We start from the raw sequence: 15,417 nt of genomic DNA on the forward strand, positions 1-15,417 counted from the left end.
TATTTCAAGCTCATGAAACATGGGACCAACACTTTACCTGTTACGTTTATATTTTGGTTCAGTGTAAATGCATACTACTTCTAGGCTATATCCCAAATGGCACCCTATATAGTGCACTACTTTTGACCAAGGCGCATGGGAATAGGGTGCCATTTGAGTTTTATATCTGTGGGCCTGGTAGGGTGCAGTAGTACGGTTAGGTGGTATAACGGTACCTGTCAGTAGAGGGTTGTCCTGGGGCAGGTAGTGAGCCATACAGCTGAAGGTCAGGTCTGTTAGAGGGTCACCCAGTCTGGAACGGCCCCAGTCCATCATCGCAACCACCTCTGGCTTCTCTGGGTGGAACACAAGGTTCTCCAGTCTATGGACCAGAGGGGGTTTTGGGTTGGATTCATTTCACCGCGGCTGTGTTCAAAATGGCACCCTTTTCCCTTCATAGTGCACTACTTTTTACCAGATCAATGGGATTAGTACACTATATGGGGAATAGGGTGCCATGTGGGATGCACACCTAATCAGGACTTTTCAAATACAAATATTACTGCTGATTATGTAAATGTGTACATGCTGTGTGTGTGTTATACCTGAAGCTTCCATGGATCAGCGTAGTTCTCTGGTGTTTGGGGAGGTGCAGAGGAAGCCACTGTATGAGTCTCTCCATGGCTGGGATGGGCAGAGTCTCACTGTCCCTGTACTGCTGAGTCCACCACTGTACCTGAAGCCTCATGTAATCCACTACAGAGGAGAAAGAAGGAGAGGGAGAGAGAAGATGGAGAGAGTGAAGGAAAGAGAGAGAAGGAGAGAGATAGGAAATAGAGAGAGAGAGATAGAGAATGACACAAAACAATCTTTGCTAAATAAATGAATTACCTGGCTCGTCGTAGTCCTCCAGGCCGACTGCTCTAGTATCTAGACAGTGGATCTGGCAGAGTGTGTGTTGCATGGCTTGGTACAAGGCCCTCCTGTCCCCAGGGGTCAGGCCTGGCAGGGAGGGGTCACTGAACATCCTACCTAGACAGACCTCCATCAAGAGGAAGGGAGCACCCAGGACACTGGACAACACAACCACATACAGGAAGAGGACAGAGAAAGAAAAAAAACGAATCTAGAACTATGTAACGTGCATGAGTCTATGTATGTTTCTGTGTGTCTGTCAGGCAGTGTGCGTTCTCACCTTGTGTCCTCACACAGATCAATGATCTCTGGAACAGGGATGCCTGATCCACTGAGAGATTTCAACAACCTGTGGAGTACAGAGAATAGAGCGATGTATGAAGAAACGTTCTTTCAACTGGAACTGAACTAAAAGTTTAATAATACACATGGTGTCACAAATGACATTCTATTCCCTATAGTGCACTGCTGTTGACCAGGGCCCATAGGGTGCACTATATAGGGAACATGGGGCCGTTTGGGACACAGACACAGTGATCTATATAGAAGAGACGGATGTCCAATCCAGATGCTGATCACTTCCATCTCACACCCATCTAATTCCCACAGCTTGGTAGGTGGTGAGTTGGAGGAACCCAACCTGTACTCTGTATCCATGGCACGGGAGGTCTTCTGCTGTTTCCTCAGGAGGAGATGGCGCCCTCCAGTGGTCAAGTGATATAAGGCGTTTGACTGACTGGGGCTGAGTTGTTGGACAGCAACAGGGTCTGTTTCAGATATAGAGACAGACAGCATCAACAACAGTAAATAGAGACACAGGGTGTGTCCTGAATGGCTTCTTATTCCTACTTCTTTTGACAAGGGTCCTTTTTAGGAATAGGGTGCCGTTTGGGACGCAACCATCATATAGGAGAGCTTTCTAAACAGACATCATAGATCAACATACATGTCCTGGTCCTCCCTTCCCCCAATGGCTTTAGAGGCTATGGGACTTTGTACTGACAACACTGAGGTAATATCAATTCTATCCATTTCTAGACAGAAGTTTTGACATGGATATATGTTCTGATGAAGCTCTGACAAAGGCCAAGAGGCCGATACGTAATCTTTTAAACTACAGTTATACTGGCAAGAGTAGTATGCAAGGTTTTCTTTTCTTTAATGAAATGGATAGATGTACCTTTGTCAGACAGATGGAGAGTCTTCCTCAGGTACTGTGTGAGTTGGTCCATAGGGAGCTTTGTGTCCCAAGGGGCAGAGCCAGGCCCAGGAACAAACCCTGACAGGGGGATCCCCAGCACCCCTTCCAGCTCCTTCACTGACACTGCAAGGTCCCCTACCTGGAGAACAATATCTATCACTCACCAGTGGCTCGGTCACAGAGTCTGTGGGTTATGTTCCCTAGTGTTTGGTGACTACAACGAAGCTTGGGGAAGAACTTGAAACACTGCTCAATGAAACAGCGAGATCATTCACTAGGTTGCAGTCACTTGCACAGTACACCACAAGATCTCCAAGATAGAGTGGTATGGGGGAGTTATGAATGCAGAGATGGGGCTCACTCACCTTGATAGCATGTATCCCTAGCTGGGCAGCTGCCTTAACGTTTAACTCCAGGTCATCCAGAAACACAGCCTCATGGGCAGAGACACCCAGTCTGTTCAGGCACAGGTGGTAGATACTAGGGTCTGGCTTACTGAGGCCCTCCCTACACGACTCAACTATCTACAACCAGAGATGGGGGGAGAGAGAGAGAGGAGTAATGAGAGAGGTGAAAGAGGGATGGTGAGAGGCAAGATGGGGACAGAGGGAGAGAGAGAGAGAGAGAGAGAGAGGAAGTCTGCATTGTATTCATAATGCCATTTCTGCACTCAAACACAGAAATTTGACATAGAATTGTCTACTAACTGTTACACAGCTACTATGTGCTACTTTTACTATCATTACTACATAATGTCTGCTGTCTCCCAAATGACACCCTATTCCTATGTAGCGTACTACTTTTAACCAGGGCTTATAGGGCTCCCATAGGGCTCTGAACAAAAGTAGTGCACTATATAGGGAATAGGGTGCAATTTGGGACATAGATGATGTAAACATAAAATGCTTAGTCACCACATCGAAGAGAGAGTGGTCCAGAGGCAGGAAGGGGTCACCGTTCAGCTGGAGGAAGTTGTTGCTGAGGACAGCAGTCTTCAGGCCCCTGGAGCGAGCACACAAAATGGCCTCCATCATGAAGGGTAGAGGCCTGGTCATTGGCCCACTGGTCAGATCAGACAAGAATGAGCCAATGGGAACAGGACATCCTGCCTGAGGGTGGAGCAGCAGAGGGGGATAATGAATGAAGATGTGGGTAAAATCCCAAATGGCACCCTATTCCCTAGTTTAGTGCACTACTTTTAACCAGGGCCCATAGGGTACAGGCTGTAGGTACAGAGAGACATGGCTAGTCGTGATGTAGTAGACATAAGCTCACTATCTCACTGCACTGCCTGCTGAAGGCCTCCACAAACTCCTCAGCCCCAATCTCTCCACGCATGAACCTCTTCCACGCGTTCACCTCCCCACCTGTCCTGATGGCCTTGCCCAGCGTGCCCAGAGGAACACCGTTCTGTCGTTCAAACACTAGAGACAAAAAGAGACCAAGGATATTATGTTGCACTATATTGACTTCTATGTTTATTGTTATTTAACCTTTATTTAACTAGGCAAGTCAGTTAAGAACAAATTCTTATTTTCAATGACGGCCTACCGGGGAACAGTGGGTTAACTGCCTTGTTCAGGGGCAGAACGACAGATTTGTACCTTGTCAGCTTAGGGATTCGATCTTGCAACCTTTCGGTCACTAGTCCAATGCTCTAACCACTAGGCTCCCTGCCGCCCCTATGTATTTAGGCCCTTTCCTCCATTAGGAGTTGAATGGAAATAAGTAGGCCTACCGTAATGGCCTATTTTTGATGTTGGGTTATACAAGGCTTGTGTGGTACATTGTGGGGCACATTGTGTGGCCTATATGACATACCTGTTGCCAATTTGACAGGTGACGGAATGAGAACTCCATACATGTCAAAAATGACAGCTTTGTAAGTGGAGATGGCAGCAAAGCTTCTGTGACAGAGGCTAGGCATCTTCAGTCTCCACAACTGAGACCTGAATCGTGCAGCAGTCCGCATCTTCTTCTTCATCATCATCATCATCATCATTTTCTTGGTTTTGCACAAGAAAAGGGTACAAAGATTGTTAGTCAAACGAGAGAAGAGAACACTTTAAAACAAGTAAAGATTGCTGCCCTGTGTCTGACAAAAATACCTCCTTGGATTTATCAAAATCCTAACATTGAAAACAGGAGACAGTGGAAAAGTTTCCCCCTTATTTCAATCTGACCTCTTACTTCAACGTTGTCTCTGTCAGGCAATGTCAGATAGTTGTCAACGTCTCTCTCTCTTACCTGTGTTGACCTTACGCTGGCTACCGTTGATTGCAGAATATTATGTGATAGTCTTGTATTCTAGAGACATATTTGCAGTACTGTTTACAATGCAGACATGTTGTACTTCAATGTAGGTCATGTGATTCTGGTGTATGCTTACGTTGTTACGTTGGAACGCCCTCTATTTTATTTAGGGTAAATATCTGAGCAGAAGAATGGGAAGAAGACTGATATGAGTTTATAACAATAACTATCATTTACCAAATGTGTTCGCAAAGGTAAAACTATTTGCAATTCATTCCAAAGAGGACAATGCACTCACAAAATACATGAGAATGTATGCCATCAGATAGCTAGAAACTGGATAACAGTTTTTGGCTAGCTATTCTGCAGAGCTTGGCAAATTAGCTTGCTGCTAGCAAGTTAGCGTTATCGTCGGACAAGCTAATAGCTAACCCAAATAGTAGTTCGCTTGCCATTTAATCTGTGGAATACATGGATTTCATTCATATATTCATCTAACTTTCTTTGCCCTTGTCATATCACCATCGTTTAGTTAGTTAGTAATACGTTAGTTAGCCCAGTTAAAAATATAACGTTAGCCAGCTAACTTATTGCAAAGTTAACTAGTTACTGTAGCATTAGGTACCAGACAACTAACGGCCAGCTAGCTAAACGGTTTGTTGCAAATTAATATCCTATTTGTTCGGTCATTAAATGTTAATATAACGCTTGTTTTATCACTTGACTTTTGCCACTTTTAATAACCGACATGCTAACCGACATGCCAACCAACCGCTTGTGTGATTTTAGCTAGCTAGCGATAATCTAGCTAGCTAGTCCACGATAGCCTGCTAGCTAGCTACCTAGTTTAGTAAATTAGGCTAGCTAACTATCCTAGTACGTAAATTAAGCTAGCTAGCTAGTTAACGAATGATGTGAAAATATGTGGTGACGTTTGCTAGTCAACTCAACATACGAGTTGATTAATTAGCTAACTAGCACTGTTATGAATGATTGTGCCATGATGTTTTAATGAGTAGAATGTGCCAGTTGTGTCAGTATGGTGGTGGTGTCATTTTAGTCACAGTAGATTATCGACCCTGCACTTGCTTATAGTTGCACTGGGGTCGGAAAGGGTTCTTGTTTAGATCAAGACACTGCGGAGCCTGCACAAAATATGGCTCGAAAACGTACCTCAATCCAGGGATGAGAAATGCATTGTACTCTGAATTGTCCCATTATTCCAAATGTTACACCGAGTAGGTTGAACGACTGACTGTTAATAGTAGCCACATCTGCCATTGTGGAATTGCTGCTGTGGCTTCTGCTACCTATCATGAGGACTAAAAGGAAACTTTTATGGAAAAACGAGTAGTTCATTTATCTTCTCTGTATAACAGTTGTTATAATGGTAGAATTTTGAGTACTGGGCATTTCTCATCCCTCGATTGTGGTACATTTTCTGAACCAGGAATCCTGTCTGACCCCAATGCAGCTGTAAACAAGCGTAGGGTCTGAATCTATTTTGGCTAGTGGCATGTCTGAACAGCTTGTTTGAAAGACAGTTGGTTTACTAGAGAGGATGTTAGCTAGCTAGTCAGCTATCTATTCAAAAAACGTTTTTGCTTTATGAATCAACTGGAATACTGCTGACCTATGTGAGCAAACTATCATGCTAGCTAGCTAGTTCAACAAGACAATATTGTTCATTCCGTTACTTTAGCCATGTAGCTAGCTAGCTAATCACCTTCCCATATGGTGCCAATTGAACAGATAGTTCATCTTTGCAGAGGGTCTCGTATGTGTGGTTTACATTAAAGAGAAAGACGGATGCTTAACATGGTCTATCCATTACCTTTGTTTTGTTTTCAGCTGCCACAGACAGACAGATCATCAGTCTTGAAACATAGACGTTGTGAAGATGAGCAAGAAGACACCTAATCGTCCCGGGATCACTTTTGAAGTCGGTGCTAGAATTGAAGCTCAAGACTATCTACAAAAATGGTATGTAACAGTCAAGTTCCTTTATGTAATCATGTGCATAATGACAGATGTAACATAGTAGACATTTTGTTCTTGTCTTCTTTCTTATACAACCTTCTAGGTACTCGTCACGCATTGAGGACATCGATTTCGATGAGGGAAAGATGCTTGTCCACTTTGATCGTTGGAGCCATCGATATGATGAGTGGATCGCCTGGGACAGCACTCGACTGCGGCCTCTTGAGAGGCCAACACTCCGTAAAGAGGGACTGAAGGAAGAGGAGGGGGAGGTGACTGTAGGTGTTTTTGTCCAGCCACAGACTACTTCTCAATTTGTCTCTCCACGATTCCTCGCATCCTATTTCCTTGATGCATTCTCAACCGTATTGGAGGAGAAGGTCCAAGGTCCCTTCCCTCAGACCTTCTTCTCCATTTGAGAAGATATGATGATGTGAGGAATTGAGAAAATATGAATTGGGAGTGTCACAGACTCCAACAGACCATGTATTGTGGCTTGCAATGTATGGATGGATTTGATGAAACTCATATGGCATGCAAATTACTCAAAACAGCTTTCTCTGGGCTCGAGACAGTTTGCCTCATGAGGAGTTTTGTTGTAGATGGTTGAGTGTGCGCAATCAATCGGATGAGTGATAGATGGATAGTAGTAACATATCGATTCTGAGTGAACTATCGTTTTAAAATAAATAACAAATTGTTTATGCCTTATATCTTATAAATATTTCTACCAGGAGAGACTCAGCGAGATGTCAGCATCTCGCCTTGATGAGCTTCCTGGATGTACAGAGAGCACAGAGGACCAAACAGAGTTACCGCAGCCGAGACAAGTATACATACATTCCCTGTGTCTCATGTTGCAGTGATTTGGCTGAATTATTAACTCCTTGTCTCACTGTTTGGGTTCTTCACATAACACAGCTTTGGTCAAAACCATCAGATCATTTTTGTTGAGGCATAACTGAATCTGACATAGCTATACCAGAGTTTAGGCATTTCCATACTGCAGTGCTATTCTGTGGTCTAAAGGGGCTCATTCTGTGTCATTCAAGCTTTTGGCTCTTTCTGTTCCTGTCATATGTTTGTAACATTTATCTTTGAGCTTTTTGTGTTACAAATGCAGCCATTTTTATCTAAATATTAAATAATTTAGTACCTTACTGTGATTGTTTTCAATCAAAATTATCCAAAAATAACTTTTTAGCAAAGATCAATTTCTCAAGTGAAAATTTTGCTAGGACTGTCTGGGAGTGGTCTGAATGGGGAGGGGGAAACTTAAAACTAGCTGTTATTGGCAGAGAGGTTTGGAACTTTCTATCGGTCAATTAACTAATTTACAGCCATTTGATGTCACCAGACAGGCCAAAACTCCATCTCACCAAAAAAGGCTGAAATTTCAGGTGGCCTTTTCAAACAGCACTTACACTAAAATGTATTTTTCAAAATTTCAAAGTATTATTCCAACCTCAGTGTGGAAATGTATTTAACACACAAGAAATCACGTTTTTTATATCACTGGGCCTTTAATATTCAAGCTACACTTTCAACCTTACAAGCAATTCCTTACATCCTTAATCAGACAACAACATTTAGTGCTTCTACAGTATCTATACTGGACAAAAATATACATGTAACATGCAACAATTAAAAAGATTTTACGGAGTTACAGTTCATAGAAAGGCCTACCCACTTGGGAGCCAGGCCCAGCCAATCAGAATTAGTTTATCCCACAAAAGGGCTTTATTACAGACAGAAATACTCCTAAGCACCGCCCCGCCCCCCCCACTCTCAAATTTCAAGGATCTTTTATTTCAGCTCATGAAGCATGGAACCAACACTTTTACATGTTGCGTTTATATTTTTGTTCAGTATAATTTCAAACTTTCGTCTCTCATGGCACGTGTTTGTTAAATACATATTTAGAGTAATGGAGGTTTGTTTGGCTTGACTTGTTTTGCAGGAATTGAGAGATGGTGAAGAGGTGCTTGCGCGATGGACAGATTGTCGCTACTATCCTGCAAAGATTGAATCTGTAAACAAAGAGGGTATTTATCACTAACTATTTCTAAAGCAGGAGCAGGTCGTATGGCCAATACACATAACACAATGACATGCAATTGTGTCCGTCCCAACTGAAGTGTCTTTGTTAAATTCTAGGTATCTACACGGTGCAGTTTTATGATGGAGTTATTCGCTGTGTGAAAAAAATTCATATCAAATCTATGCCCCATGATGCAAAAGGACAGGTGAGCTGGTCACATGATCATACAATCACTTCTGGAATCAGCATGAGCATATTTAAAAAAACAAATATGTTTCTTTGTCAATTTAACCTTTCTTAACAAGGCAAGTCAGTTAAGAACAAATTCTTATTTACAATGATGGCCTGGATAGCATTCCTCCAATAGAAGTAAGGAACATGTAGATTAGTAAGAGTCTGGCCTTATCGCTAGGGGTCTGGCCTTATCGCTAGGGGTCTGGCCTTATCGCTAGGGGTCTGGCCTTATCGCTAGGGGTCTGGCGGTTATCGCTAGGGGTCTGGCGGTTATCGCTAGGGGTCTGGCGGTTATCGTTAGGGGTCTGGCATTTTTAGATTTACTGATTTTAATAGAAGGCAAGTTAAAATTCCTGAAAGTCTGTTGTAGACAGTGTAGGATACCATAATTTTCTATTTCACTTCTCCCTCTTTTTCAGAAGGTAAAGGGCAACAGGGAATTGCTGGATTTAATGCGAAGGCTGATTCCCACAGTCTTGGCAGGATAGACTTGCTGGCATCTCCCTTGTTCCAACCAGCAGACACTTAAGGAGACCAGAGTCTAATCTTAATTACTACTTAATCATTTATTTTACTTTAGAATTTTTTACTTTTAATGTGCAGCAGTACACTTGGAAAGTAGTAGCTAATAGGTCAAACACAAGTCCCTATCGGCTAAATATATTGATTTCTTTACTATTGAGGCTTACTATTTTCTCACCGACCAAGGTCGTGACCTAGTCTTACACCTAGATGATCTGTTTAGTCACGGTTAAGCCTGTTACTTCCCCACACACTAAGTCAGACTCCCAAATGGCACCCTAACTAGAGGCTGCTGCCCTATATACATAGACTTGGAATCACTGGTCACTTTAATAATTGGAACTAGTCACTTTAATTAACGTTGACATATTTTGCATTACTCATCTCATATCTATATACTGAATTCTATCCTTTTCTACTGTATCTTAGTATTTGCCGCTCTGACATTGCTCGTCCAAATGTTTCTTTTTAATTCCATTCCTTTTACTTTAGATTGTGTATTTTGTTTAGATATTACTTGTTAGATATTACTGCACTGTTTGAGCTAGAAACACAAGCATTTCGCTATGAACCGCAATAACATCTGCCTTACACGTGTATGTGACAAATACCTTTTGATTTATTTCCTATATAGGTAATAGGGTTCAATTTGGGACGCACACTAACTAACTTACAGCAGCAGCCTATAGAATAGATGCATTTATCTAACCACCAGTCTCTAATACTACGTTTAATAACAAAATATGGATACATTGGATTTAAAGAGCTTTTCAAACAACAAGGACAATGCACAACAAAACACAATAGAAAACAGCGGAGGAGGAAAAACAAGTCTCTCTTCTCCAACAGGACTGGATAGCCCTGGTGAAAGCTGCCTCGGCTGCAGCCAAGAGCAAAGGAAGCAGTACGCCTCGTACCAGTGCCAACAGCAACAAGGTCAGGGACGACCCTCACGGAGGGAAGTCTGACGATGAGGATGGTCAAGAAGAGCTGGATGAAGAGTTGCAGGATCAGTCCGACTCTGATAAACTGGGTAACTTGAGTCCTCTCCTTCCCTCACCCCACCAGATACATGCACACTGTGGGTATTTCCAAAAATGGCTCCCTATGTAGTGCACTACTTTTGACCAGAGCCGTATGGTCCCTGGTCAAAAGTAGTGCACATTGTAGGGAATAGGGTGCCATTTGGGACACAGTTGGGTTTAAAATTAGCAGGCCCTTTAAAAATGAATGATCATTTCTCAGTGCCTGTTCTCATGCAGCTAATACTGTATGTTAGTATTATACAGCAGTGATATGGATTAGTGGTATCATTTAGATGTTATGATTCTTTTAAGATTCTTTACTCTCAACCTCTCCAATGATAACTAAGACGCCGTGGTGATGATAACTAAGACGCTGTGGTGATGAAGAAGAAACCAAGCCCCCCTCAGAGCAGCAAGACATGAAATCTAAGAGAAGGAGAAATGGACAAGATAGCATGTTATTCAACTCAGAGGGTCCAGGCCTGTAAAACCACAGGTCATATTTCATCCCAGTGGGTCGGGGCCTGTAAAACCACAGGTCATATTTCACCCCAGTGAGTCGGGGCCTGTAAAACCACAGGTCATATTTCACCCCATTTTGTCGGGGCCTGTAAAACCACAGGTCATATTTCATCCCAGTGGGTCGGGGCCTGTAAAACCACAGGTCATATTTCATCCCAGTGTGTCCAGGCCTGTAAAACCACAGGTCATATTTCATCCCAGTGGGTCGGGGCCTGTAAAACCACAGGTAATATTTTATCCCAGTGAGTCGGGGCCTGTAAAACCACAGGTCATATTTCATCCCAGTGGGTCGGGGCCTGTAAAACCACAGGTCATATTTCATCCCAGTGGGTCCATGCCTGTAAAACCACAGGTAATATTTCACCCCAGTGCCCTCCTTCTTAGTTAACCATCACATGTACAATGTGTCTCCAAAATAGCGCCCTAGTCCCTTTATAGGGCACTACTTTTGACCAGGGACTGGGTCAAAGGTAGTACACTATAGAGGATACAGGGTGCCATTTGGGACAGCCATTGTGTGTGGCGTTCCGACCTGTAAATGGACCCGTTATATTCTTCTCCCTCTGCCTTCAGAATCCCATGAAGATGATGCTGACTGTAAGAAGGAGCAGACAGAGGTCCCAGTGACTTCCCAACAACAGGTACCAGCTAGTAACTCACTGTAGTGCAGATAATGTCCCAACAACAGGTACCAGCTAGTCACTCACTGTAGTGCAGATAATGTCCCAACAACAGGTACCAGCTAGTCACTCACTGTAGTGCAGATAATGTCCCAACAACATGTACCAGCTAGTCACTCACTTGAGTGCAGATAATGTCCCAACAATAGGTACCAGCTAGTCACTCACTGTAGTGCAGATAATGTCCCAACAACAGGTACCAGCTAGTCACTTACTGTAGTGCAGATAATGTCCCAACAACAGGTACCAGCTAGTCACTCAATGTAGTTCAGATAATGTCCCAACAACAGGTACCAGCTAGTCACTCAATGTAGTGCAGATAATGTCCCAACAACAGGTACCAGCTAGTCACTCACTGTAGTGCAGATAATGTCCCATCAACAGGTACCAATTAGACACTCACTGTAGTGCAGATATATATACACTGCTCAAAAAAATAAAGGGAACACTTAAACAACACAATGTAACTCCAGGTCAATCACACTTCTGTGAAATCAAACTGTCCACTTAGGAAGCAACACTGATTGACAATAAATTGCACATGCTGTTGTGCAAATGGAATAGACAAAAGGTGGAAATTATAGGCAATTAGCAAGACACCCCCAAAAAAGGAGTGATTCTGCAGGTGGTGACCACAGACCACTTCTCAGTTCCTATGCTTCCTGGCTGATGTTTTGGTCACTTTTGAATGCTGGCGGTGCTCTCACTCTAGTGGTAGCATGAGACGGAGTCTACAACCCACACAAGTGGCTCAGGTAGTGCAGTTCATCCAGGATGGCACATCAATGCGAGCTGTGGCAAAAAGGTTTGCTGTGTCTGTCAGCGTAGTGTCCAGAGCATGGAGGCGCTACCAGGAGACAGGCCAGTACATCAGGAGACGTGGAGGAGGCCGTAGGAGGGCAACAACCCAGCAGCAGGACCGCTACCTCCGCCTTTGTGCAAGGAGGTGCACTGCCAACGCCCTGCAAAATGACCTCCAGCAGGCCACAAATGTGCATGTGTCAGCATATGGTCTCACAAGGGGTCTGAGGATCTCATCTCGGTACCTATTGGCAGTCAGGCTACCTCTGGCGAGCACATTGAGGGCTGTGCGGCCCCACAAAGAAATGCCACCCCACACCATGACTGACCCATCGCCAAACCGGTCATGCTGGAGGATGTTGCAGGCAGCAGAACGTTCTCCACGGCGTCTCCAGACTCTGTCACGTCTGTCACATGTGCTCAGTGTGAACCTGCTTTCATCTGTGAAGAGCACAGGGCGCCAGTGGCGAATTTGCCAATCTTGGTGTTCTCTGGCAAATGCCAAACGTCCTGCACGGTGTTGGGCTGTAAGCACAAGCCCCACCTGTGGACGTCGGGCCCTCATACCACCCTCATGGAGTCTGTTTCTGACCGTTTGAGCAGACACATGCACATTTGTGGCCTGCTGGAGGTCATTTTGCAGGGCGCTGGCAGTGCACCTCCTTGCACTAAGGCAGAGGTACTACCTGGCACTACCTGAGCCACTTGTGTGGGTTGTAGACTCCGTCTCATGCTACCACTAGAGTGAGAGCACCGCCAGCATTCAAAAGTGACCAAAACATCAGCCAGGAAGCATAGGAACTGAGAAGTGGTCTGTGGTCACCACCTGCAGAATCACTCCTGTTTTGGGGGGTGTCTTGCTAATTGCCTATAATTTCCACCTTTTGTCTATTCCATTTGCACAACAGCATGTGAAATTTATTGTCAATCAGTGTTGCTTCCTAAGTGGACAGTTTGATTTCACAGAAGTGTGATTGACTTGGAGTTACATTGTGTTGTTTAAGTGTTCCCTTTATTTTTTTGAGCAGTGTATATATACAGTGTATATATATATATATATATATATACAGTATATATATATATATATATACAGTATATATATATATACAGTATATATATGCTGTATATACACACACACAAACAAATAAAATAACTTAAAAGACAGACTTTGCTCCATAGTATTTGTTTTTCTAAGGCTGTGTACCAAATGACACCCTATTCCCTATATATTGCACTGCTTTGGACCAGAGCCCATAACAAAAGTTATGCACTAAATATGGAATAGGATCCCATTTGGGACTTAAGCCTAAGAGTCAATTCATGACAGCAATCCCACTGTATTCCTCTCTGTATTCTTCCAGAAGGTACCAAGAACAGCAGACCATGATTCCGTACAGGGGCAGTCCCAGAGACAGACTGGGTCCTCTGCGACGGGCTCTCCAGCCAAGTGTCGGAACAGGCGTCTGAAGCACCACTCTGGGGAGTCCAACAGGTAGCTTTTGACACGATAGCTATTGGCTTTCAGTGCCCTAGGAAATCTGTGGGTTATTGGTATATTTATAGTGTATTGTAATCAGGTAATCATTTGTCATTAATAATGTAATTGTAAGTTGTACTTGTAATTCATATTTTTGTTGCTATTTGTATAATAATTTGTTAAATAATGAAGAACCCATTTGTCATGGTTAACAGCAGCCAGAAGCAGAGAGCGTCCAGGCCGCCGTGCTCCATCACTACTCTGTCTGCTGGAGAGGACACCATGTCAGCCCCAGAGTCCATGCTGAGTCCCTCCCCCAGACACAGCTGCCCAGACATGGCTACCTCAGGTCGGTCTGCTGAGGGACAGGATCAGAGTGGAAAAAGCACTTCCACTAACTAACTCAAAGTAGGGTATAGTCTTAGACACAAGTGGTGTTACAAATATGAACTTTATGTATACAGTTTTTGGAAAATGTTTGGCGAAAAAAAAACCCGAATTGCCTCAGAAGTGTTAGGTTCTAATTCTCACAGTGAAAACTCGACGGACTCTTTTCCCAGAGGATCAATACAGCTGCATTAGTCAAAGACATTGTTCACACAAGCTCTGATATTTAATCCTTTCTCCTATGCTGAGTCTACTCCTACACCTCTAAACAGCCAATGCATCTCTGTTGCTAGACAGAACCTTTGTGATATCTGTTCTTCCTCACTTCGTCTGACCTGACCGCTACCCCAAAGTGCTCACTCCTCCCCAACTCAAGGCTGTCATGGTGATTGGTACCAGTCTGTGTCTCTTCTCATCCCAGAGGATCCCACCCATAGGATCCCTAATGGCTAACAATAACATATCCTGACATCATGTAAACGTTATACATTAAGCTCTCTCCCTCAGTGACATGAATTAGTATATTTCATATTCTCAGAAGCCAACAGAAGTAAGACTTGGGGAGCTCGGGCTGTGATCACTGTCAGCACAAAACTATTTTCCATGATGATTCTTAGTGGGTCATTTGGTTGTTGTGACGTGTCTGTGCTTCCTCTCCAACAGGGCATGGTGAGGCGGTTCCTCCAGGCTCCCCCAGGAGCTCAGAACAGAGCCAGAGGAGGAGACGCTCCCAGCGCCTGGCCAGCGTCAGCCCTGATATAAACTCTGACCCCAGCGTGACCTCTCACCCCACCACCACCCAGTGCCCTGACCTCTCACCCCATGGGAGGGAGCACAACACATCTCACAAAGACCCCTCCTCCTCTCCAGAGGGTGAGTGCATCCTCGAGGGATCAGAGTTCTTCCTGGCTACCTTCGTGACCTGGGTCATATTAACTAGGAACCAAACGGAACCAAATGGGCCGAAACAGGGAGGAAACTAGCTGAACTTGTCAAATAAGAAACGCTTGTGTTAATTTTGCGTGACAAAACGTTTTGCTACAGTGTGCACTAATGAATACAACCCTGACCAAGAAAAAACCATGAACAACCAGGAAAACAACCCTGAATCTATTCTGTGTGTGATTGTCCTCCTTTAGATCAAGTGACAAACTCTGTGGAGAGGGCAGAGTCATCGACCCTCCACAACTACTGTGTTGGCATACCACCTACACCTTCATCTGCTGCCTCCATCCTCACACCATCTCATCCACCAATCACACACACAGACCAGCTGACTGACGGGCCATCAGCCAATCATACGGCAGTGGCAGACAAATTCCCACCCTTAGCTGCAGGTAATGCTTGACATGGGGAGTTATTTATTCTCAACTGCAGCATCTCAAATGGCCCCCTATTCC

At 44.0% G+C, this 15,417-nt stretch overlaps 2 protein-coding genes across 10 annotated transcripts in view; one reads left to right on the forward strand and one right to left on the reverse strand.

Annotated features, from left to right (window-relative positions):
• LOC129837577 (acyl-CoA dehydrogenase family member 10-like) overlaps positions 1–4,463 on the reverse strand; it is a 33,712-nt gene extending 29,249 nt beyond the window's left edge. Inside the window, exons 1-11 of the mRNA XM_055903857.1 lie at positions 4,286–4,463; positions 3,917–4,100; positions 3,371–3,519; positions 3,010–3,204; positions 2,461–2,619; positions 2,075–2,234; positions 1,535–1,661; positions 1,175–1,243; positions 871–1,052; positions 585–735; positions 151–361 (exon numbers count right to left, since the gene is read on the reverse strand). Of these exons, the coding sequence (XP_055759832.1) occupies positions 151–361; positions 585–735; positions 871–1,052; positions 1,175–1,243; positions 1,535–1,661; positions 2,075–2,234; positions 2,461–2,619; positions 3,010–3,204; positions 3,371–3,519; positions 3,917–4,097 (1,584 nt within the window). The 5' untranslated portion in view covers positions 4,098–4,100; positions 4,286–4,463. The remainder of the gene's footprint in view (positions 1–150; positions 362–584; positions 736–870; positions 1,053–1,174; positions 1,244–1,534; positions 1,662–2,074; positions 2,235–2,460; positions 2,620–3,009; positions 3,205–3,370; positions 3,520–3,916; positions 4,101–4,285) is intronic.
• A 19-nt stretch (positions 4,464–4,482) lies between these two features.
• LOC129837685 (PHD finger protein 20-like protein 1) overlaps positions 4,483–15,417 on the forward strand; it is a 32,867-nt gene continuing 21,932 nt past the window's right edge. For 5 of the 9 annotated variants that reach the window (XM_055904045.1, XM_055904046.1, XM_055904049.1 and 2 more), the window contains exons 1-12: positions 4,484–4,602; positions 6,200–6,331; positions 6,432–6,606; positions 7,063–7,158; positions 8,289–8,373; positions 8,486–8,574; positions 9,975–10,158; positions 11,246–11,313; positions 13,515–13,645; positions 13,846–13,979; positions 14,681–14,890; positions 15,157–15,354. In XM_055904045.1, the coding sequence (XP_055760020.1) occupies positions 6,249–6,331; positions 6,432–6,606; positions 7,063–7,158; positions 8,289–8,373; positions 8,486–8,574; positions 9,975–10,158; positions 11,246–11,313; positions 13,515–13,645; positions 13,846–13,979; positions 14,681–14,890; positions 15,157–15,354 (1,453 nt within the window). In that variant the 5' untranslated portion in view covers positions 4,484–4,602; positions 6,200–6,248. Of the gene's footprint in view, positions 4,603–6,199; positions 6,332–6,431; positions 6,607–7,062; positions 7,159–8,288; positions 8,374–8,485; positions 8,575–9,974; positions 10,159–11,245; positions 11,314–13,514; positions 13,646–13,845; positions 13,980–14,680; positions 14,891–15,156; positions 15,355–15,417 lie in introns of all 9 variants that reach the window. The other 4 variants (XM_055904048.1, XM_055904054.1, XM_055904052.1 and 1 more) reach the window with 4 other exon arrangements.

This window comes from Salvelinus fontinalis, chromosome 38, assembly GCF_029448725.1.
Source record: "Salvelinus fontinalis isolate EN_2023a chromosome 38, ASM2944872v1, whole genome shotgun sequence".
NCBI lineage: Eukaryota > Metazoa > Chordata > Actinopteri > Salmoniformes > Salmonidae > Salvelinus > Salvelinus fontinalis.